Below are 23,956 nucleotides of genomic sequence, written 5' to 3' on the forward strand. Positions count from 1 at the left end.
AGTTTATTTCTAGTATAAATATGAACAAATTTTGTTGTTGTTTCCTATGATAACACAAATGCAAGTAATTCGGTCATAGATATTTTTTCAATAAAAAAAATTCCAATGAGAAAATTAGTCAAAGAGATTGATTTTTTTTCCTGTGGCGGTACAAACGGTCCCTTAATTAAATTATCCATATTACCTTATTTTCGTTGGTTAACACCTAAATCTAACTTGGGCATGTAACAAAAACACCTTCTAACTATAAAATGTATGAAACTTTAATGTATACATATAATAAGAGTTATGTCTCACCCAATAACACTCCATTCATTATAAAAAAAACTATGGAATAACATAAAATACTATAAAACATGTAAAAAAAAGTAACCTGACATAGGGTGGAGTTGAAAATTAAAAAGTAATCCTTATATTTTATTTAGATAATGAAATAAAAAATAATCTTTGCTTGTATTTATTCTATTCACTAACAATATACAATTAAATGAACAAATCCTTACCTATGTAAACTATTTTGGTTCGTATCATTTTTAAATAAATGTGTAGAATGGTAGAACTGATAATCGGGTAAATTTGTCACCCCTATCTGTGTTAAAAAATTCATAGACCCGTATCTTAGAAGAGTCATAATGCTACTTTTATGAGGGAATTTATGTTTTTTTTTCCGAATATGAGAATGACAAAATTTAAAAAGGAATCATGATGTTTGGGTGGCAATCAAAGAGGAATTGTAGGACCATAAATTCAAACATTTTAAAGTGCCATGATCATTGGAGTTGTTAGAGGTCACTAGGAACCAAGTGTGTATGATGCAAACCAAGGGAATAAAGAAGAAAATGATGTAACACTGAGAACCCTCTCCTCATTTATGTTGCTTAGCCCTCTTAGAAGAAAAAGCCAAAGGGGGATTGCAAACCACTTGAGACAAGGACACTTTTGAATATGCTTGGATCACTTGGACTACACATTGGCCTCCCTATTGATTGGTCACACTCCATTGAAAATGCTCTGATACTGATGAATACTTAGTTTCAAAACCACAATCCTTTCCTATGCCAATTTTTGTTTCTCTTAGTAAATTTATCCAGTGCCAGTTAATAATGCATTCAATCAAACAGTTGATAGTAGATGCCAAACACCCAAAAATGTAATTTTTTCACATTTGAAGATCAATTTCATATTATAAAAGCATTTGCCTAGTTAAAAAAGTTTTATCGTAAGTAAATAATAAAAGATATATTGACATACTTATCTATCTATCTATATGTCTGTCTGTCAGCCTGTCTCTCTTTCTCTCTATCTATCTGTCTATCTATCATATATTGATATGATATTTTTCTTTTTTGAACTATATTGCATATAAATTATTTCTATATTTTTTTCTTGTTATTTGAAATGGATTACATAGTGCATTAAAAGGCAAAAAGGGGAACAAAAGAGCTAGGAAAAGAAGAAATCAAATCAATGATGTTAAATTTCAATCCCTAATAATGCACTTTAAGCTTTACTAAAGAAATAAACTTTATATATTCATCTTTTTATGATTCCTACTATGTGCTTAGTGATCGCTTGTGCCTCCATAAAAATATAGATGACGAAAAAATCATTTTTCCTTTGACTAATCTTTTCATTGAAAAAATTTCCTCCTAGAAAAAATTCTCTTCGACTAGTTTCTTGTGTTTATGTCGTCATAGAAAACATAGAAAATTAGTTATAATGTTTATGTTTATATCGGAAATAAAATAATTTTTATTAATAATAAATAAGATTAAATTAAGGTAAGAACAAGAACTGCTTTAGTAATTTTTGGATTATTTTTTCATAGCTTTCTTTTGGAGCAATAGAAAATTCATTTTCCTATCCTTTTTAGCGTTTCTTAACGACAATAAGAATAAAGAGGAATCAGGCGGAATTTTTTCATCTAAAAAAATGGCATAAACACTAGAAGATTTTGTCAATAGGAAATTTCTTCCTACACCTTTTGAATTAATTAAATATATATTATAATTACTCTTAACTCAATTTTAAACATAGTGAAATTTTAAAATATTGTCGAAGAAATATACTTAAGAATTCAAAATTAATTTGTGGCTTCAAATTCACAAATTTTGGACTATTCTATCTAATAAAGGTTTTCTTCTGTCTTATTTGAATAATTGAGTAACTCTAGATAATGATGATGAAATACGACCAACTTCAATCAATTATGATAACACCAAGTAGCCATAATCTGGACCACCCTTTTGATGAACTAGTTGTAAATTTTGATATTAAATATGAGTTAATTACTTATATACACTTAAAATACGATATATTAAAAAAAAATTCTAATATGTGGTCCAATTTTATTTTTGTGTGGGCACCTCAAGAATTTATGTAGGTGGTTACACAATTACACTTCCCTGAATGAATCACAAAATGTGTAAAAGTGGTTGAGGGTCCTTACTCTTGCTCTATGAATCTGAATGGTTTAACATGTTATAGATCTCTAGAAATATTTAAGCTCTAAATTAAGTCTATATACTCTTATAATATAATCAAAATTACTTACATATTCATTGTTAAACTTCATATAATGAAGTTCTAACTTTGATAAATAAAAATATACACGTATATTAAAATGTACGTATGCGAGTTATGTAATTTGAGTCAATACATGTGATATAGGACCCACCTAATAATTGTATAGGAGTGTGTAAAATAACTTCTTGTACCATCTTAAATGTCGTATTTTCAAGTATGGCTGCTTAATTGTCACACTTTCAAATATAGTTATTTTGTTACAATTTAGCAAACTAATATAATTTCGCTCTTAGTATTACTTTAATAAAAAAATTATAATACTCTTGTTTCTTATTTAATTTTAAAATAAAAAATTTATAAAAAAGTTTTAAGTATGTGACCGCTTTCGGTTCTAGGGTGGTGGTTCCTCTGAGGACAGGTCATGTTCTTCTCTTTTCCTATACGAAAAGATGTGGAGAGGATGCCCCCTCCCCTCGAAAAAAACCCGGAAAGAAGCGGGAAAAAATTATAAAAAAAAGGGAGAAAATTAACCCAATAAGAGTATTGAGTGTTAAATTCATGGATATGTAGGCAACTTACCCTAAAAAGTTCTATAGTCAGAATTTTTTTCCAAGTTTATGCAACTTAGTTTGAGTGTGGTCCTCTTTGGGACTAAGAGGTGGTTCACCAAAATGACTCTAATCGACAGCATGAAAGAAGAAGAAGAATTGATGCAGTTAACAAGCTCCACCTAATGCATGCTTCAATGCTAGCTTTTCTCTTAAAGGAATACCCACCCAACTCCACTTTACAATGAACTTGCAAAAGACCCACATCAACACCTTTCAAGATTCCTGTTTGGTAACCACTGGCTCTTATTTACTTATCCTCTGATCTCTCTGCATTTGGTCCAACTTCTCTTAATTTAATTCTAGGACTGTCAGTGCTTTGAATCTGCTTAGAGAGGCACCATCACTGAACATTAGAGAGAGAAATCTGCAACTTTTTAAAAAAAAAAAGAGAGGGAAGGGGATGATTATCTCCTACCCCTAGTCTTTTTCCCCATTCTTATCAGTGTAGACTCTTTCAAAGTATGAATAAGTCCTTGCAAAAGTGGAAAACCTAAGTAGACTATCAATTAATGTGTTTTTTTCACTGAAAATTGTACCTGATGGCAAAGACCATGGTTCATTTAAAACACCCAAAATTGACATGACCTTCCATATGAATCTTAGGGTTTAGTCTCTATGTAGTGTCACCTCTTCAACATTCCCACATTTGTGTGGGTGGTCATGATGTTTTTCTAGGTCAAGCATGCATGATAGCGCGACATCGAGTTCATTAAGTGTGTTAGGTTTTTCGTTTCTTCGGTTATTTGTTAAGTAAGATTATGGATCCTTCTTTCTTAGCTTTTCGGTTTCTTTTTTTCGATTTAAATGAACGAGTTCATCGATTATGACATTATACTAGTTCAACCGGAAGTTAAACCTGGTTAACCGATATCGACCCAGATCAGAGTTGATGGCCGGTTTGGTTCTTATAACATTGGGTTTTAGGCATATGCCCTTTGCTTGGATGGTCCAAAGCTGGTGGAGGAATGGATGATCCTAAGCCACATAGCATTTGGTCTGATAAGTAGAAGAGAGAACTATGTGGAAGAAGATTGAAATTCAATAGCCAAGACTTAGATGTGTACGAAGAAAGTGCATTGTTAGGGTGAATTAAAGTTGGGGGACCATGTATTATTACAACTCGTGACTGGATCATTTCCTTGTACGAACTGCACGTACCCTGAAAGCCATGCCTGGCTGATTCTCTCTGCCCAATCCATCTGTAATGCCCCAAGGCCCCAAACTGTATAATTCCTTGGCCCGTGCCCTGTTTCTCTGCTGAGTAGTTGCTTTCCTCCACTACCTGCAAGGACAGATTCGTAGAAAGTTGTTTTTTTTTCTCTCTTTTTCTCTTTTTCTTTTGGAAGGAAAGCGCCAATTCATGAACAGTAAGTTTATTTGAGTCCTTGTTCGTTATTGTCTGCATATCACCTCCTTGATGAATCTTTACGGATTCAAATTCTCTCTCTCTCTGTGAAACCAGCTCTTGTTTCAATGCTCTGGTAACTGAACTCCTTTTAGAGGATCTTTTTGCTTCTTAGTCTCCTACAGACTACAGTTTGTTTGAACGAACTTCACGGGGAGGCAGGGAGTAAGGCAAAGACATCTGAATCCCAGAATTTCTTTCTGTTACTGATGCAGAAACTCTCCAACCCGTTTGCAGTTTTAAAGGGAGAAACAGAAAAGTACGCTTTGTTTTTCATTAGCGTGATACTTTGTCCTCTTTCGAGTTAGAAACGTTTGGTTCTTCATAATCTCTATGGAGAGTTATAAGTAGTCACAGTAGCTACTCTGTTCTTATCATAGATCCATTTCTTCCTGTTTGTCGAACTCTGATTCACCCACTGAGAATCTTATTTCACCTGAACATCTGATTCTGTTCTGGGTGTGATGTTGAACATGACTTGGAGAATTTGCAGCCTTTGGTTTCCTTCAGTTTTTGACTCTTCAGGACGATGAGCTCAAAGCGAGTGCATGTCTTTCTGCCAGGACCTCTGATCATTGGAGCTGGACCTTCCGGTTTAGCTACGGCAGCATGCCTCAAACAAAGAGGTGTTCCTTCAGTGATTCTTGAGAGAGAAAGCTGCATAGCCTCTCTGTGGAAACTGAAAGCTTATGACAGGCTAAAGCTTCATCTTCCCAAGAAGTTCTGTGAGCTTCCTCTGATGTCCTTCCCAGCAGAGTTTCCAACATACCCAACAAAAGATCAGTTCACAGACTACTTAGAAGCCTATGCCAAGAAGTTTTCCATCAAGCCTTTGTTTGGAGAAGAGGTTCTAGAGGCCGAATTTGATCCAGATATTGGGTTCTGGAGATTAGGAACACATAAAAAGGAGTTTGTATGCAGGTGGCTCATAGTAGCTACGGGGGAGAATGCACAGGCGGTCTGGCCAGATATACCGGGAATCCATAACTTTCAGGGACGGCTTTTGCATACTAGCTCCTATAGAGACGGAGCTGAATTCAAAGGAGAGGAGGTTTTGGTTGTAGGCTGTGGGAATTCAGGCATGGAGATATGCTTGGATCTATGTAAAAATGATGCTGAGGCTTCGTTAGTTGTCAGAAATAAGGTAAAAAAAAAGTCTTCCTTTCCCTGCAATTCCTTTACCTCCGTTTTGTTGATTATTTTTCTTCTTACTCTTTCATTGCTTTTAACTTCAATTTCTAGCAACAGAGCTTCATTAATGATGTGGATACTCTTAAAATGGGTATTATTGATCTTACATGTTTTCTCTATTCTACAAGCAATTCGGAAGAATTTTTTGGCTTTGTGCAGTGTTTTGAAAATGGGTTTCCATTCTTTTCTCTGTTTGGATATCTTTATTGTTTGCTTCCTCTTGATTTTGGTTTCCCTTTATCTTTCCTTTATACTTTTCTTTCTCTTCCTAATTAGTTTCAGCTCACCTACATAATTTATTAGATGATCTCCTCTCAAGGGTACAGTTCAAGAATGCCCTCTTCCTTTTTCTGTTTCCTGATGTAAATGTTTTGCATCTTTTATGATCAATTGTCACCTTCCCTGGTTTTTGAGATTTCATTTCGAAATGTGGCTCCACTGATTCAAACTTTTGCCTCTTTGCTCATGTTTGGTTGCTGTGGTCCCTTCCACTTTCAACTCTCTGCTTGTTTCTTTAGCAATTTTGGCACAAAGAAGTCATCATGTGAAATGTACCAACCATGTGGGTAATCACATTCTTTTGAGCCTGTTTTTGGCTGCCTATTTAATAGCCTGCCATTATCATTGAAAATAGAAAGTAATAGCATTTGAATGGTAGACAAGTTCTCAGAATACCATAAATTTGGTGGCATCTCACAGAAAATGTTCTCAGTCTGTTGCTCTGTGGCAGCTATTGTTGCATCAATTCATGCAATAGGCTACCTGTTTTTATAGTAAACCCTTCAGCAATCCAAACCATTTTTCATCCACAGGCTCTCACTATAGATGTGAAATTTCTGATTGGTATTTTCATGTGATGTTTCAGTTACACATTTTGCCTAGGGATATGCTAGGGGTATCAACGTTCGGACTTGGGATGTGGTTGCTAAAATGGTTTCCATTACAAGTAGTTGACAGTTTCCTCGTTCTCTGTTCACGGTTGTTTCTCGGAAAGATGAGCCAATTTGGCCTTAAGAGACCCGAAGTTGGACCCCTGGAATTGAAGAATTCAACAGGGAAAACCCCGGTTCTAGATGTTGGAACTCTTGCCAAAATAAGGACTGGCCAAATCAAGGTATTCCACTTTGCCTTTGCTCACTCTCAAATTTACATTTAGCAGCAGTTACAGATATGTTTAATCGATGGAGTTCTCTGACTGAACCCCCTGAATAGTGTGAATGAAGATGAATATATAGATTGCTTGAAGCTTTTCTCCCCATTTATGCACCTCAAGTTTTGTTTTTCCAACACCAGGTGGTCCCTGGAATACAAAAATTCCTGGTTAATGGTGCCAAGTTTGTAGATGGGAGAGTAGAAGCATTCGATTCGGTGATCCTAGCAACTGGTTACACAAGCAATGTACCCTCATGGCTCAAGGTAAACTTGAACTCGATATTTTCTTGAAAGCAAGTGAGACAACAATAATCAAAGGATATATCTGAACAGTATCTAAATTAATCACCCAAATATCCTTAGCAATGGTCAACTCCCATCCAGTAGTCTGACCTAAACTTGTGTCTTCACTATTTCTATCAGGGGGATTTATTTAACAAGCAAGATGGTTTTCCAAAGAAGGCCTTTCCAAACAGTTGGAAAGGGGATGAAGGACTGTACACTGTGGGTTTTACCAGGAGAGGATTGCTTGGAGCCTCCATGGATGCCCAACGAGTTGCTGAAGATATCTCATGTCAGTGGAATTCCAAAACAAAACATTTGTACTTGTAGCTAGATATGTACTGCATTTTTTTTCTTAAAAATCATAATACATTAGAGTTGAGCATAATTGTTGCTATAATCATCTGTGAGTAATAACTAATGTTACCTGAGTAAGAATGGGTCCATGAAGGAGACTTGAACCATTAAGTATCCAATCAGTCTCCTCATCTAATGCTTGAATTGACAACTCTTCCCAACTTCAGATTGAGTGGCTTATGGTCTCTTGATCTATAGTGGGTTCTGGTCTTATCAAGTAACGGACTTTTGCACCACAAAATCATTCTCTTCCCATTGGCAGAGTCACATCCATACTTGCTGGCAAGAAGCAGTCCCCCTCTATAAATTATTTCAACAATCTTCTGGTGTGAGCTACAACACAAGTCTGAAGAACTATTTAAGAACCCAATAAAACTTCTCAGTAACCAAACTGTATACAGGAGGAGAAGAAAAACCTCAAGATGCATGTGGCTACCATAACAGAGCCCTTTTGGTCGGTACAGCTTTGAAACAACTAACACCCAATACCTCGTGGTTGTGGACTGCAACCTACCTCCAAGTGGTCTGGTCCCCAGCTCCCAACCTAACTACAGTTGCTGATCAAAAGAAAAAGAGAACCTAGAGTAAGTTGACTCTCTTCATAATTTCATGGACCACCATGTTTTGACCCTGGTATCAAATGTGTCTTTTACTAAAAAAAAATCAAGGGAATAAATGAATAAACTTAGCTTTAATTCAGGAAAGTTTTTCGCCAAAGACGCCACGTGATCGTGATCGTGATCCAACCAACCTCTCAAGAGAATTTGCATGACAGGTTTAGGTGCTTGCTTCTCCGGTTAGCTTTTCTTGAATGGATCCAAATGAAACCAGCACCATTCTTAAGCAGCAATAAACCACGTTCAAGGAAGAAGTGACTATGTACCAGCTATACTTTCTCTCACTGTTAAATTTTCCCTTTCAAACTGGAAGGCTGAGTAAGTAGAAATTTTATGTAAGAAAACGAAACCGAGGAACTATCCAGACCCTACAGAAACAACAAAAATCAAACTGTCCAACAAGATTTTCAGTAACTGGAAGCTGCAGTTGTCCAGGTCCCTGCAAAAGCTGCAATCCAATAACCGAGACATAACTAACTGGACGATCATCGGACTCTTTTCCTGCTGGGTTCATTACAGACAACATCATGGGTAAAAGAGAAGCATCAAGTACACCTTAAGCCTGGGACAATTTTTTTTTTCTTTATACTTTATCAAAGGGAAAGTTCAGACTTCAGCCAGATCGGCTTTCTCTTTAAGCTTTATGAAGATAGAGTGAACATACGAGAAGAATCTCCTTTGGGTACTGGAAGAAAAGAGATTGGGCGACGGGATTTTGGAGACAGATGAGATCATCAATGGGAGGACAGCGTTGGATAATGATGATGACGATGATGAGGTGGTTCCATCCCTGAGTGTGACCAAACAAAAGAGACAAAGCGATGGTACAGTAAGAAAAGTGCTACTGTTTTGTTCTTGTCATCAAAGAGGAATCTTCTTACTCCCTCCAACAGTCAAAAGCACGATTCTCAATCAATCACTGCTGCAAACCAAAAGAGTTGGGAATCTTTGTTGCATTACTGGAAATTTTTGTTCAAATATCTCAATGTAACAGACAAAAGAAGGTATTAGTCCGTGTCGATTTATTGTTTCCGAAGGCAGCCAAGAGCAGTAGCAGTGTTTGTTTAAGAAATTGTTTTATTCACTGAGATGACAGAGCTCATATCCAGTACCAGATTACCATTACAGTGACTGAAATGTTAGCATGGATATGAGACACGATCAAGATTCAAGGTCACAAATTGGATTGATTACCACTGATGAGATTTTCATTCGGGTTGTAATCAAGCAAGGGACTGCACTTCCAGAACCATATTTCTGACCTGCTTTCCTTTGACGATCTCTCTTCCGTTCAATTGTTCGATGAAATGACTAAGATAGCACAGAAAACAAACTTGTGTTTCGCTAAGTAAACGGCTTACATTTCATATACAGTTAAAGTACTCGGACAGGTGAATAAGGACCTGCTGCAGCCACCCATGTCATCCAATTGTGAAAAAATAACTAAATCCCAATACAAGTTAAACTAAGAAACAGGATGGATCAGATAACATTCAACTTAAACCAATTAAAAATTAAAAAAAGCGGTTTCATCACACACATGAATTTCTTTTTTCTTTTTTCCTTTTCACTTCCTACTAATTTAAAATTCACAGATCAAAATTCCATGTACTCTCTGCAGTTATTTTTGGAGCTGTAAATTCGCCATTCAAATCGAAAGACGTGGAAACCTGGAAAGAGGAGGAGCACAAAGAGTTAGAAATCTTCAGCATGGTGACATTAATGATAAATATACAGAAAAAGTAACAAATGCCAAGACAGACGCGGATGCCATCAATAAATTTTGTGGAATTTGCTAAAAAAATCAACTGTGATAACATTGAAGCAATCATGAGCATGGGTTTCCAACAATTGCAATAGCATGAAATGATAATATTGAGACCATGTCAATTGTTCAGAGAAACTAATAAAGAAGAAAGATAGTGCTCGTTCATGTAGCACTTAATCTTACATTTACAAGAAATATTCCACATGATTTCTGAACTATACAAAGACAAAAGTCGATAAATGCCACAAGCCGAACTCTCTCCCACTTATGGTTTCTAAAAATCATTTCAAAATATAGATGTTTTGCCTCAGTGTACTAATGTTGGGAGGCTTCTCAATATGAGGTCTTGGGTTCAAGAGTCTAATGAGTGTGCCTTGGATACCTGGACGTGTATGTGACTAATAATCAAAAGAAATCAAAATATTTCAATCTCATAGATGCTAAATAACTTGAAATTAATTCTTCAGAAACACTGCATCTTCAAAATTCTCTGGGAGGATATTAATTTTGAGAGTTACATAGTGTAACCCTGTCCTGAAAATTCTCGTTCGCTTAGCTCCACAACAAATATCTGTGAATCATGTAAAGTAACTCAAAACTCTGTTCAAAATGTTGCCTTCTTGATTGGATAAGGATTCTGAGATAGGAATCTAAGCACACTTCCAAAACCACAGCCCAAGAAAAAGGTGTTCTCTAATGGGTATTTCAAATATAACAATAGAGAAAATTATTCCCACCCTCCGAAATGACAGCTTATGTTGGACAAAGATGAGACCATCACCTTTATGGTGAAGGTTTCCAAAATTTTCTATTGGAGCTATGAGCTAAGACAGATTAGGATTTTTATTGTTAGTTTCCTAATTCAATTAAAATTGGTTAAATGAGTTGCTTAATGTGCAAGACTGGGAGTTTCAAAAAAATGTCTAGGTTCAATGTATCTAAACCTTAGTTTTCATCCCACACGATGGCAGAATGTGCTCCAGAAAACAACCTATATAATGTATGCTCTATGAGTTATTAGAATCAAGCAACAATACAAAGAAAGTGATGCTTTATAGAGTAAATATCTCTCCTTTCTTTTTTCTTTTTTTTTCCTTCCTTCTTTTGTTGTTGCACCGTTTAGTCTAACACACACTGGCTATGTGTATGCACACGAGGGCGTGAACCTGTTTAAAGTTTCGTCCTATATCTCCTAGTCCATCCAGGAGTGGAACGATTAGGAGGAATTGTCCACAGATTTGCACGATGTAGGAGATGATCTTAAGTCGACTTGAGGTTAAGTACCAGAAGGTCAAGTCAATTCGAGCAAGTTGATAGATAGTCCATCCAATTGACCCGAATCTAACGCATTAGTGAGATTTTTTATGCTTGGCAATGCAAAACCTTGTCTTCCAATATTAAACACAAGGAGAGCTACCAAACCCAGATTGCTCATGTGTGCAAGCCAACGACAATGAGCCACCACCATCACAGAGTCGACGGATTTGTCTCAGCTGTTAGTTGACGAGCTAAGTTCTTTGCAAGTACATGAGCAAGGACACTTGAAGAAAAGAACATCGACGGAGGATGGTGTTGCAGAGTCAGTTGACGCTACGGGGCAACAGAAACAGTCTACTCCACGGAAGAAGAGGGGACAACCTCGCAGCCAGGCAGATGCAGAAAAAAAGCAGGATGGGAAGGAAGAACTAGTCCCACATTCAGTGCTTTGTGCAAGCAAGACGGCCATTAGAAGTCCCATCATTCGCATTAGAAGAGTCATTACAAGTCCCAATGTCCAAGCCAAAAGGGCAAAGCATCCAACAACATGCAAAATTCGCTAGCTTCGGTGTAGAAGAGGACAACTTCGAGCAAGCCTTGCTATAGTTTTGTATGACATGCTTGGTTTAAGGGAGGCCAGTAGAGTTTATAAACTAAGCAGAACTGCTAGTCAAATTAGGATATGTGTATTGTTATCTAATCAGATAGTTGCCTCAGTCTAATTAGCAGACTTGGCTCAAGGGAGGATAATAGAAGTTATAAACTAGTAAGTTTTCTAGTTTCAGTAAAGTTTAATTTTGCTTAATGGTCTTAGCTCAAGGGAGGCTGTTGAAGTTATAAGCTAAGATAGATTAGGATTCTTACTGTCAGTTTCCTAGTTCAGTTAAAATTCCTTTGGATCTGTTGTCTAATGCCCAAAATTAGGAGTTTAAGAAAAGTGTCTAGGTTCAACATATCTGGACCTTAGTTTTAGTCTCACATGGAAAAAATAGTAGAAGGTACTTTAGAAAACAGTCAATATAATGTAGGCTATACGAGACATTAGAATCAAGCAATCAATACAGTGCACATCTGTGGCTTATGAAGTAAATCTCTCTCTCTCCTCTATGTTTTTGTTGTTTCCTTCTTTCTTTTGTTGTTGTGCTGAATACAGCAGCACACACTGAGGGTGTGAGTCTATTTAAATTTCAATTTTCAGGTTGTATATAAATACATATATAAAAAAAAAAGAGAGAAAGCCAATTGCATTTAATACAAATGAAGAAATATAGAATTCAGAACCATTCAAGATAAAATTTCCAGGTAAAAATAAACTTGGCGTAATAGAGCTTTACGGGATAAGCTTCAGAAACTCCAAAATTTGACCAGATTTTGTTTGATTAAATTAAAACACATCTGCCATGATAGTGCTGCACCGAGATCAGCATGCAAGGTGTAACACCTCTTATTCATTTCAAGTGGCCCAGTCAACTAAGTATCATATTATCAGAGGCCATCAAAACCTAAACCCACACAAAACATTGCATATTTTTCATCTTTTTGTGTAGAACAATATAACTTTTTCCTAAAATTTTATGTAATATATTTACTCCCTCTTTGCTCGCCAAAAACCCACAAACCACAACTTAGTAACAAACACCCCACTATTTACAAAGAGGCCTATGGCCTTTCTCTTATAATCAGGCATAGACAGATCCTTCCATTTGGGCGCCTTCCATACTTATGGGACTGCATTCCCTTCAATTTGTGATTCATGGACCCAAGGCCTGGACAAAATTTTCTCATTTATAAATGCTCATTTATTAAGAAAAAAAATCTCATTTATAAAAACATTCTGAACGATAGTAATTTCCACCTCTTCCCGTGAAATCCCAGGGCCAAGGTCTCTTCTATGTTCTGATAAGTTTCATGAAGTAAAATAAAACAAATCTCTCCTTTTCTGTCTGTGCCTTTTCATATTGCTGTCATGAACTATCAAATGAGAGAAAAAAGTACTTCAAAATCATTCGGTAAACACAACGGAAACAATAACAACTGTCATCTGAATCAACATTCTGAGTAAAATAAAAGATTGGAGAATGGGCAACTGCAAGGGAATATTTTTCTACCTTGAACGAACCGGTATTCTTCGAACTCCTCGTCCAATCTAATCCAAGAATCTTGTTCGAAGTATGGTAAGACGCCCTAACCACATCATCTTCAAACACTCGCTGCGAGAATGCAAAATCCCACGCATTCTTGGAGAAGTCATAGCACGGCTCAAACGTCCTCCTCGACCCCTGCCCCTGCACGTAAGTGTACTTCACCTTGCAATTCCCGGACCCAAATGCGTAATTGGCCGAAACCTTGTTCGCGGGATCCAAAACCAATGACCCATCGACCGTTGTGCGATTATCCCTAACCGCGTGGACGTAAGTCAAATTAAGAGGCTTGTCCGCAACCTTAACCGTGTTCATGAACTGAAACCGAACGTCCTGTACCGGAAAAAACGAAATTCAACCCCTGAGAGCTAGAAGAAACAACCCCACAAAAGTCAAGAACCCTAAACAACAACTAAACCTTTTTGGGCACATTGTAGTCGATCATGAAAGCTCCGGGTTTCTCCAGCGAGAGAGAGAGCCCGTTCAAGGAAGGTCCATTTACAACAGTGGCGTCCGTCATGGAAGCCTTGAGCTTGACATCGCCGCCGCTAACAGTGAAAGACGCAGCCGCGCTGCTTTTGTCAGCGTTATACGTGCCTCTGACAGAAGTTCTCAGCATCTTGACGGAGAAGGAGAGAACAACTGATAGAAGAAGCTTGAATTGATCGTAGACTCCTCCTCTGCTTATGCTTCTATCTATACAGTTGAGGTGGTCTTGGCGGGCGGAATCGCAGGAGGCTTCTCGCTTTATTCAAAGCTGTGATGACGAGGCGACAAAAGAGCTGCGTGCTGCGCACCGTGCGTGGGTTTTTACCAAAGAATTATCCTCGGCGGACGGCTCAAGGGACTGGGATTCTTATGTGCGACTCGTCCTGCTTCACACAAAATGGACGCACTCGTTAAGTTTTCACCGAGTCGACCTAATATACGGCCGGGTCCACTCAGATTAAATTTGGCAGATCTGATCAGAATGACTTGACTGAGTCTACCCCAAGAGAGTCGCATCCACCCGAGTAGTGTTTTGGCTCGGACTATCTGACTCTGAATTTTAGGAACTCCATTTAGATTTCAACTCATAGTTTTCCAACTTATGGGGTTGGCTTGCCGATTGAGGCAATCTAATTTAATTAATTTAAATTTTATATATTTTTGACGAAATTAAAATCAGATCATTCAAACCAAAAAATTAATGGGACTATGAATCAAAAGCAAGATATAAGTTTTGCTGCCCCTTGAAGTGGTTTTGGTTGAATCCAAGCCTACTTATGGGTCCAGGGAGCTCACCTCCTCAGTCACCTGTTTAATTCAAAATAAACTACCAGTACTGTTCATCCATGACTAGTAGATATAACCATTGGAGAAAGTAAATGGGAAGTAGCAGACTTTACTGGTGGTGTTCCAAAATGTGGTTGACATCTTAAACTGATCAAAACCTGAGGAAGTTGAAATTGAATAAACTGGCTGCCTTCAGACTTGTCAACAAAGTAAGTTCTCTTTGAAAGCATTTTTTTCAATTTGACATACTCCAAACAATCTCAAAGGGATTTTATAAATCAAAATCAGGGAATGACCTCCCTGATGCTGTGACAGTACATCAGCTACAGTGGAATATCCAATTAGTCTTTTGGGCACTGTGGCAACAAACTTTCAGTAATTTTTATGGGTTCCCTCTTTCATTTTGTCAATTCTCAAACCAGTGAGACCTCCGCTATAATGTACAGCTATGAAATATAAATAGAATAAAATATAACAACCATTTAATCCCCCTAGTTTTCCGAGACCAGTTGAGGGTTTTTTGTGAAAGTCTTCACATGACAAAGACTAAAACCAACTTCATCTGCAAAACTTATCTTCTTCTTCTTCTCTTTGGGAGCAGTATTAGGACTAGCAGCTTTTTCTTCTGACAAACTCTGTAAGATATAGTAAATGATAAGAAAACAGATAAACCAACAGAGGAAGATCACTGTGAAGCAAAGAACTAGGAGCTGGAACAGGAGAGAGCAAACCATTAATTTACAGAAGCGGTTACAATCTCTTGACATCATAGATAGCCATCTTTTTGTAGTTGCTTCAAGTTCAACTGCATTATCAGCTGCTTCTCTTTTCTGAGCACAAAAAGATTCTCTACTTTTAGCAAAAAATAAATAACCCTACGAAGTTAAAATCAGGTACTGGATTAGTGTTTTTCAAACGCAACTGAAAGTGCCACAAGCTTCAGGTACAACCAGAAAGATGAATGAATGTACCCATTAACCCTTGAAGACACTCAGGCAAAAGGGTTTTCTTATATTGTCCGATATGATATGAGTTTTTCAAGTTATTTTTAACGAATGATTCATTTACAAACAGAATGGCAAGTTTTCTGCATGACTTCAACATCTACAGAAAACCTAAATATATGATAGGGTCAAATGTCCAAATATTTACTTTTTGCTTCGCCTTGTTCTTGAAACCTACTGGAATAGACTAATAATTGGAGAGGGGGAATCATGAGCATAGAGCATTAAAATGTAAATATCTACGTGGTGGCCATGTTGACTGAATAGAGATAACCAAGATAGAGCAGATATTCATACCATATCTGCAGTATATTTTGACGGTGAAGAAGGGAATGCCTCAGAATGCAAAGTTTCCTCAACGATATCTTTCATGGATTTCAAACACTTCAATAAATTAGCTGCAACAGATTCGAAATGCCGCATCTGCATTCGGGAGAACAGTACAGCCTGCCGTGCATTTTTCTGAGATGATAAGCAATCACTGCTCTGAGTCTTAAGAATCCCCTTAATAACTGAAGGAGGAGATCCACTTTTACAATTTAATCTTGATTTCTTGCTTCTTCCTCTACAACAATCAATGCCACTAGAATCCTCAAGATCTGGTCTGGCTGATAATGATTCATTTTTAGTCCAATTCTCAAAGAGTAGCTTCTTCGTGCCCTCTGGAACAATTTTTAAACAAACAATTTAGTTGGGAAGAAAATCAATAATCAAATTGTAATGCAGAAAAATAATAACTTACTGAAGTACTGCATGTTTGGTTGTAATTCTTCTGCATCCACAGCCTGAAGAAGCTTTTCTTGAGACAGGGGAGAAATGGCCTGCAAGGCCACAAATGCAAAAAAATACATGAGAAGATCTAAATGAGATAGAATTTCAGACAGCTAAGGGAGAACCCACACCTGTCTAGTCGACAAAAGCCTGGTTGGAGAAATCCCAAGCTCTAAACCATCAAAACCATTAGGTGATTCTGCCACTGTGTCTCTAGTAGCACTGGAGCTCGTTTTTTTTGCACCCACAACATTCTCCATCAAAAAGCATGAACCATTATTGGAAAAATGAGAATTTCCAGAAGAGGTAAAACCTGAAGTGAAGGTCTGAGCGGTGCTCTGAAGTCCAATTATGTTTTTTATTGAATTATTATCATGATCAAATGATGTGCTCTCCTTGTCATTGTTTGTTTGACTTTCTACCACTGGAAGTGTATCATTAGTGAGACTTTCAACACCACCATTCCCAGAATTGGACTCAGGCTCAATAGTGCAGTTCTGATCTGAGACTGCATCCTTTGCATCTGCTGCTTCGGTAAATACTGCAGCTATGGAGGAGCTCAACAAGAGAGAACCCACATCTTCCTCCACGAGAAAATCTGGAACAGTATTAGAAGACAAGCATTGAGGGAAGTTATGAGATGTTATATGGAGTCTATTAAAGCCACCAATAGACTGATCTCCATGATCTGATTCTGTTGTTGGCTGAACATTCTTTTGGGTTTCTAGCCTCATAAGCCCTTCGTCACCGAAGTCACAAGCATGACTACTTACAGAATTTGAAACATGAACAGCAGCTAAATTCTCATCTGAGACGGTACAATGACTTCCTCCAGAAAGAGAACAAGTTGCCTCATCATCCACTGAGAGCTCAGATCTCAACAGAGAAAAATCAGCAAGGATTGTTTCTGAAGAACTCGTAACAGCTCCTTGACAAAACTGTTCAGCCTCTCCGCAAACAATTTCAGGCTGCTCAGATTCCATGTAATCTTTTGACTCTTCATTGAGCGAGCACTGTTGAAGGCACTCCACTAAAGAAGCTGAGCTTCCAGTATTTCCTGATTCATTACGCTCTCCCACCTCAAATTTTACTTCTTCAATGAAAGAAGAATGTTCAGTACCTGTTCCATCCACTACTTTATGCAAGTCATTACAAGAAGCACCGGATAAATTGAACTCCAGGGAGCAAGTAGTGGCAGAACAATTGTCAGCTACTGCTATATTTTCAGTCACATAAGAATCCATGTCAACAATTTCACTTTTAATTCTATTCAAAACACACAACTCCCCAGCAGTCTCCTGCTCAGCTAATACCTTATCTGAATCAAAAGCTTCTGAGAAAGGATGTGGGTTTTTGTGCAGCTTATTTCTTCTCTTAGGTTTTGAATTTGAGAGTTTCAATTTCAAACAACTGAGTGTTTCCTCCATCTCAGGTTCTTCTTCAATTTTAACAGTCACACTGTCATGTTGGCTAAAGCTCTTGACATCAGATTGTTGGGAGTCAGCAGATTTTTGAACTTTCTGTTTTTTCAGCTTGCATAAAGATCTAAGCTCCTTCAAGGTTAGCTCGTTAAATTTGAAGTAATCAGAGTCATCGGAGCTATCAGCATCATTCACCTGAAAGTTTCTTCGCACACGTTTCGAAAATCTTCTTTCCATGGATGGCACCTCAACCTTGACCTTCCTCTTGCAACCAAATCCTGAACTATTCTCCTCACTATCTCCCACTTCCCAAACTTTGGAGTCTAAATATGTGTAACAAGTTGAATCTTCAGACTTGTATAGACTATCGATTTCTTTAAACACCTTGGTTGGTCTTCCAAGTAAATCTGTGTTAAGGAGTTTCACCACCATCATCCCTTTAATAGTATGAATAAAATGCACAGAGCTGAAACTCATGGAATTGGAGCAAAAAAAAAACCACCTGTATTATCAATTTCTTCAGATTGTTGGGAAGTTTACTCTGTGAAACTCAACCTGCACCAAACAAAACAATCCTCCTACAGTGAGGTCGTGATTGTGGACAATGTGGCTGGATAGAATCATGAGAGTCTTATTCTGAATTTCATAACTAACTGTAAATGAAAAAAGCATGTATGAGTATTCTTAACATAAAATAACTATTTGCTATTTCAAAGAATCAGGCACTCCATAGTTATCCCATCAACAATTTTGCACTAGCCCATCTACAGGACAATTAAAGAGATGGTTTCTTCGTTAAGTGAAATGGAGAAGGAAAATAGCAAAAAGAAGAAGCTCGTTATTCCTCACAACGAATAATGAACTAAATTGCTATGCAGCTTCAACAAAAGCTAATCAGTAAGAAAATAATAACACCGTTCGGATAACCTTCTGAGCTGTAGTTGCCACATGAAAAAGCTAAACATAACATGAAATTTGTGTAGCAATATCTCAAAAGCTAAAATATAAAGGCTATTCTTTTTTTTAAGTCAAATGGATCCTTCTGATAGAAGTTACCGATGTAAATAGATACATAAGAAACTTGTGCTGTCCGTAAATAGTGAGATATACACAGAGATATACATAATGTCAGACCGCGTGGGCTTTTTATAATTGCAGAAAATCTAAAGGCAGGAACTTTTACTTGCACAGAAATATAAAACTGAAGCTGATCCTTAAAAGTACAGGTACACCCATTGGACTCCACTCCCAGGAATGTTAAAGACTCAGGATATGAAAAGGGCCATAGAAAGGATGTCAAGTATTCCGTTCACACATACTAGCTCTTAAAGTTACGTTCTAAGAGTGTAAAAAGGAATGTCATATGTACAGCTTTTGTGGTGTTTCAATGTTAACAATTAGATATATGATCCTGGACCCAAATAATGATTTTCATATAGGCAGCATCTGCAAATGTCTTTAATCAATTACTGCTTTAAACGTGAAAAGAGACCCTTCAATGAGATGGTAATGAAGAACCGTCTGAAAATAAGATACGAATTACATGTCTTCACACAATAATTGTCAACATTACGCACCACTCCCTAGCTTCCGAAACTAACATCTTGAACTTAATCCCATTATGCAATATCTGGGTACCTCGCTCTAAGGAAATTCGCTACTAGAGCTGTGGTTACAATATATAATGGTGCAGATTTCATCCTTCTGATTGACTTGAGGCATGATAAAAGAAAAACTTAAATCCTTAGTACAACGAACTTGCTAAGCAGCGCTAACATAACAAAATGTCCCCTTCAATTTTTTATAGAAAGATAATCAACTAACATACTCCTACAATAGCAAACACAACAAGAAGAAACCCTACCGCCCCTTTGACATGCACGAAGAAAGAAGCAATCGCACCAGAAAAAAAAAATAAATAAATAAATAAAGCATAAAACAGAAGCAGACCAATTTTTACAAACAACGCACTAGAACAGATCGGGAGACAACCTCGCTAAGTTTCAACAAGAGGAACAATATGCGACAGGATAAGATTAGAATTCCTTATGAGCGTAAAGATGGGATTGGATTAAACTCACCTATGATTCAAAGGATCATCACTGTCTGCGGTTTGCGGAGGAATAATGTAGGGGCAATGCGAGCGTAAGAAATAACAAGCAGATACAAGAAGATCTGGCGCCAAAATATTGGCGGGAAAGAATATGTCAGATGGAGGTACGACTTACGAGTGGCTCAGCTAACGAAAGCGTAACTCGGGTGCACATCCGGATCTTAATCGGATCTAATTGAAGCGAAATTGGATCCGGATCCGGATCCGGAATTTGGTTTGTGAATAAATGGACAAGAGCTAGAGTTTCTAATCATTAGAAATTTAGTTTGATCAATAGAAAATTTAATGCATTTTCTCTATTTTTAAGATTTATTATTTTAAATTCTTATTTTTTATATTCATAATATAAAATGCCTATGAGAAATACCACAATAATATCACTAAAAAATTTCATTCCATTGTTATTATAAACACGAGTATTTATAAAAAAATAAACTATTACTTAACAACATATATATATATATATATATGTTCGATTTATTAAATGTGTCTAACCTAGGAATGTCCGATTCGTGCAAATAAGTGAGTCGGGTGCACATTCGGATCTTAATCGGATATAATTGAAGAGAATTTGGATCCATATCCGAATCCTGAATTTGGTTAGTTAATCATTAGAAATTTAGTTTAATGAATAAAAAATTTAATGCATTTTCTCTATTTTTAAGATTTTATTATTTAAAAATATATATTTTTTATATTCATAATATAAATTTACTTATGAGAAATACCACAATAATATCACTTAAAAAATTCATACCATTGTTATTATAAACATGAGTATTTATAAAAAAATTAAACTATTACTTAACAACATATATATATATATATCGGTTATTAAATGTGCCTAAGCTAGGAATGTCCGATTTGTGCAAAAAAGCTAGTCGGATTCATTAAAAAAATATTTCGTCTATAACATCTAGAAATTTTAGTAAGATATTTACGATAAAATTAAACCCAACTTAAATATGGTATCAGAACATGTGATTTTACATGAGCCTCTATCTAAAAAATTTCACATGAGACATAAAGAAGTCCTACATATGATGATTGATAAAATTCTCACATAGAGAACTAAGATTACAGTCCCACATAGGATATTTAGTAGAAGTAGGAGGAAGTTCAATAAGCCTTGTAATTTGTAATCGTTTCAATGCAAATTTTTTTCCTCTTATTTTTTTATTTTTTTTAAGTGAATCATTTGAAAAACATTTGTAGTCAAAATATATTTTTAGGGATCATTAGTGTCTCATATTTCATGTAAATACTTTTTCAGCTGAAAATATTTATCAAGAAAATCATATAATTTCCCAAGTAAGATTTTTCAACAAATAAGGCTAAAAAAAACGTATGAAAAATGTTGAATAAGTATTTGACAATTGTTGTTGTAATATTTTCAGCACGAGTATTAGTATTTTACTAGGAAATTACATAAAATTTTGTAAGGAAATTAAATGGACTTGTTACTATATTTGCTATATAAATAAATAAAAATTAACAATCAATCTCGTACATTACCATACTTATCCAATAAATTTTCAGTAAAACAATATTAAATACAAAATTACCATGAAAAATTACCTTGTGCCGAAAACATTAAACATTAATTATCAATTACTTATTAAAAACAATTCCATGTGGTATTCTGGCCTATCTTGGCTAGAAAATCTTACCGGAAAATTATATGATTTTTTTGATAAAAAATTTCAGGTATTTCCCGTAAACATGAGTAACTAATGGTACCTAGAAACTCATTTCTACTAGAAATGTATTTCCTGTGTTAGGCACCAAGGGCCTTAATTTTTCATGTAATTTCCTAATGAGCAACTAATAAGATTTTATCTCTTAATCGCGTTCCTTCAAGTTTTTGCTGATTTCACTCGAATTTTCTTGCTATACCCAGATCCGAATACCTGAGCTTCTGCTTCTGGGTTGCGTAGCTGGAGTTTCTGTAGTCGGGTAAACAACAAACAGTGAAAAGGAGTAAAGAAAATAAATCTGTGGGCTGGATGTGTCTCTTCCCCAGTCGCACATCGACTCGACAAGAGGATCAAGCAGCACGAAATTGCCTCTTGCAGGGGAAGCAATGCGAATCTGCTCTATAACAGAGCAAAAATGTAGATCAGTGGCAGACTGTGGAGACGAGCCTTGTTTTGTGAAAACTTTTCCGTCTTCCCTGTTGCTTTTTCTTACTGGTTAACAGGGAGCGGGAAGGAAAGTGGAAACGGCTTCTCATTATGTAATGTCAATTCCGATTCCCGAATTGCTGGACAGAATCACTTCCGTGGATTGCGGACAATCGAAAGCGCATCAGTTCCTCAATTCGTTCTAAAGTCACTTTCTGCCTCTCTAAGCTTGCTGAACTTCCATTCCGAGAATTTGAGTGGCGCGGCCAGAAATAAATTTAGAACGATTCCAATGGAAATTCTGGTTCTGGGTCATGATCCAATGTTCAAATTTTTAAATCCCAAATGCATTTTGTGATCAGCAGTTCCTCGCACTGACTTCTGCTTGGGCTCCTCTTCAGTTTGATTCCGAAGCTGATATGGGTTTAACGAATTAAAAAGGACGAGTAAAAAACTAGATGGAGTTATTTCCGAAAGTATTCCAGTAATTCGATTTCTTCCTTTTTGTTTTCTTTTTAGCCTCGAGGAACTGAACAACGCCAGAGACAATGAGCGATCGAAGATCAGAAGGAAAAAGAGGAAGAGTTATTTTATAGTAGTCGTTCTCATGATCGTCAACAAGCGCCTGAAACGGATAATTTGGGAGATTTGCAGAAAAAAATCTCCCAAATATCAGAGAAGGCTTCGACAATAGCTCCATGATGGACCTCGGCGTTCAACGACAGAAAGCAAGGGAGGAGCTGCACCAGATCGTCGGCGTTGAACATCTGCTTTTCCAGTATCATCTCCAGCATCGACCTACGGAAATCCTCGTACGGGTCCTCCGACCGTTTCACCACCGCAAAGCTCTCCTTCACCTTCCCGTCCATGCTGCAGGGGATCCAACAACGGAAAACAGAGCATCTACCGGGCGCGTCCGTATCCGGCGAAGCTGGCCACGTGGGTGTCGCCAATTTTGATCTCCCGCCGCTCCGTCGCCTTCCCATCTTCACTCGCGTGATGGGTTTTCCTTTCTGAGCGAGCTGCGCCTCGCGGATCGGCTTCAGCACCGGGTTGTAATCCTGAGACGAATCCGTGGAAAACAGCGTCTCTGTCTCGTCATCGTAGTCGTCGAGATTACGTCTTTCCCCACCCGAGGCGTCTCTCTCCTCGCTGCTAAACCAGCCACTATCAGCCGAAGATGTACAGAACCGGGTCCTGACTCGGGAAGACTTCTTCCTTCTCCTCGGCTTCGTCTTCTTCCTCCTCCTCCTACTGATCTCTTCCTCAATCGACCACTCCGTTTTATCGTCGTTATCAGTATAATCAATCTTCCTCCGAGGCTCAACAACATGCCATTTCTCCTCCCGATTGCATCGGTATTCGGATCCTTCATTTGCCGACCTCTCGTCGTCCGCAAGCGCCCCCCGGCGCGAAGGCCTGGTGCTCCGACTACCGCCGCCGATGGAAACAACAGCGGTTGACAACTTGCGAAATGAACGACGCGAGTTGGCTGCAACAGGGAAGACCGTTTCCATAGCTTTGGGGTTCGCCGTAGAGAGACAGAACACAGATACTGGCACTGGATTTTCCGGCAGAGACGACGGGCCCTTGGATCGGCAAGATTGGAAAGACGGGAACACTTTGGATATCTTCTGCTTCAACCGCTTCGCCATCTCTCCCTCCCTCCGTTTCTCTCTTCCCTTGCTACAGACTGTAAAAGCCCGAATCCTTCTCCATGTAGAAAGCTAGAAGAGAATGAAACACTGGAGTTTCTTATGGATTTTTTTTTAACGGAGAAGGAAAGCAGGATCCTGAAGAAGAAGAGGAAGAGAAGCCGGCAGTGGGGAAGCTCGGACTGGAATCTGCGCCTGCACCGCAGTCATTTCAATCGATTTCTTTATTATATCAGTTAATTCAAAAAGAACCCGACAGAATTGCGAGCTACGCATGCTCGCGCGGG

The 23,956-nt window shown here is 37.5% G+C and overlaps 4 protein-coding genes and 1 long non-coding RNA gene across 5 annotated transcripts; 1 reads left to right on the top strand and 4 right to left on the bottom strand.

Annotated features, from left to right (window-relative positions):
- Positions 1-4,555: 4,555 nt before the first annotated feature.
- On the top strand, positions 4,556-7,587 carry LOC137951476 (indole-3-pyruvate monooxygenase YUCCA2-like). The gene is made up of 4 exons (XM_068798153.1): positions 4,556-5,686; positions 6,599-6,847; positions 7,027-7,149; positions 7,309-7,587. The coding sequence occupies exons 1-4, from the start codon at positions 5,072-5,074 to the stop codon at positions 7,495-7,497; spliced, it is 1,176 nt and encodes a 391-aa protein (XP_068654254.1). The 5' UTR covers positions 4,556-5,071; the 3' UTR covers positions 7,498-7,587.
- Positions 6,691-8,446, bottom strand: LOC137951477 (uncharacterized). Its single transcript, XR_011112134.1, has 3 exons — positions 7,941-8,446; positions 7,595-7,870; positions 6,691-7,033 (listed from the first exon to the last, which is right to left on the bottom strand). It is a non-coding gene; the product is annotated as an uncharacterized lncRNA (long non-coding RNA).
- A 1,177-nt stretch (positions 8,447-9,623) lies between these two features.
- On the bottom strand, positions 9,624-14,096 carry LOC137952005 (outer envelope pore protein 24A, chloroplastic-like). The gene is made up of 3 exons (XM_068799047.1): positions 13,726-14,096; positions 13,275-13,640; positions 9,624-9,811 (listed from the first exon to the last, which is right to left on the bottom strand). Exons 1-3 carry the CDS (start codon positions 13,924-13,926, stop codon positions 9,731-9,733), a joined length of 648 nt encoding a protein of 215 aa, XP_068655148.1. The 5' UTR covers positions 13,927-14,096; the 3' UTR covers positions 9,624-9,730.
- Positions 14,097-14,836: 740 nt separating this feature from the next.
- LOC137952101 (uncharacterized) lies at positions 14,837-18,210 on the bottom strand. The gene is made up of 5 exons (XM_068799170.1): positions 16,489-18,210; positions 16,329-16,407; positions 15,884-16,248; positions 15,314-15,412; positions 14,837-15,217 (listed from the first exon to the last, which is right to left on the bottom strand). The coding sequence occupies exons 1-5, from the start codon at positions 18,208-18,210 to the stop codon at positions 15,074-15,076; spliced, it is 2,409 nt and encodes an 802-aa protein (XP_068655271.1). The 3' UTR covers positions 14,837-15,073.
- Positions 18,211-22,520: 4,310 nt separating this feature from the next.
- LOC137952304 (transcription repressor OFP7-like) lies at positions 22,521-23,808 on the bottom strand. The gene has a single exon (XM_068799433.1). The coding sequence runs from the start codon at positions 23,667-23,669 to the stop codon at positions 22,629-22,631; it is 1,041 nt and encodes a 346-aa protein (XP_068655534.1). The 5' UTR covers positions 23,670-23,808; the 3' UTR covers positions 22,521-22,628.
- Between the last annotated feature and the right edge of the window lie 148 nt (positions 23,809-23,956).

The sequence above is a fragment of the Aristolochia californica genome, unplaced genomic scaffold (genome assembly GCF_029961685.1).
Source record: "Aristolochia californica isolate CCGP_79_NKW_82.1479 unplaced genomic scaffold, dmAriCali1.0.hap1 SCAF_15, whole genome shotgun sequence".
In the NCBI taxonomy this organism is placed as follows: domain Eukaryota; kingdom Viridiplantae; phylum Streptophyta; class Magnoliopsida; order Piperales; family Aristolochiaceae; genus Aristolochia; species Aristolochia californica.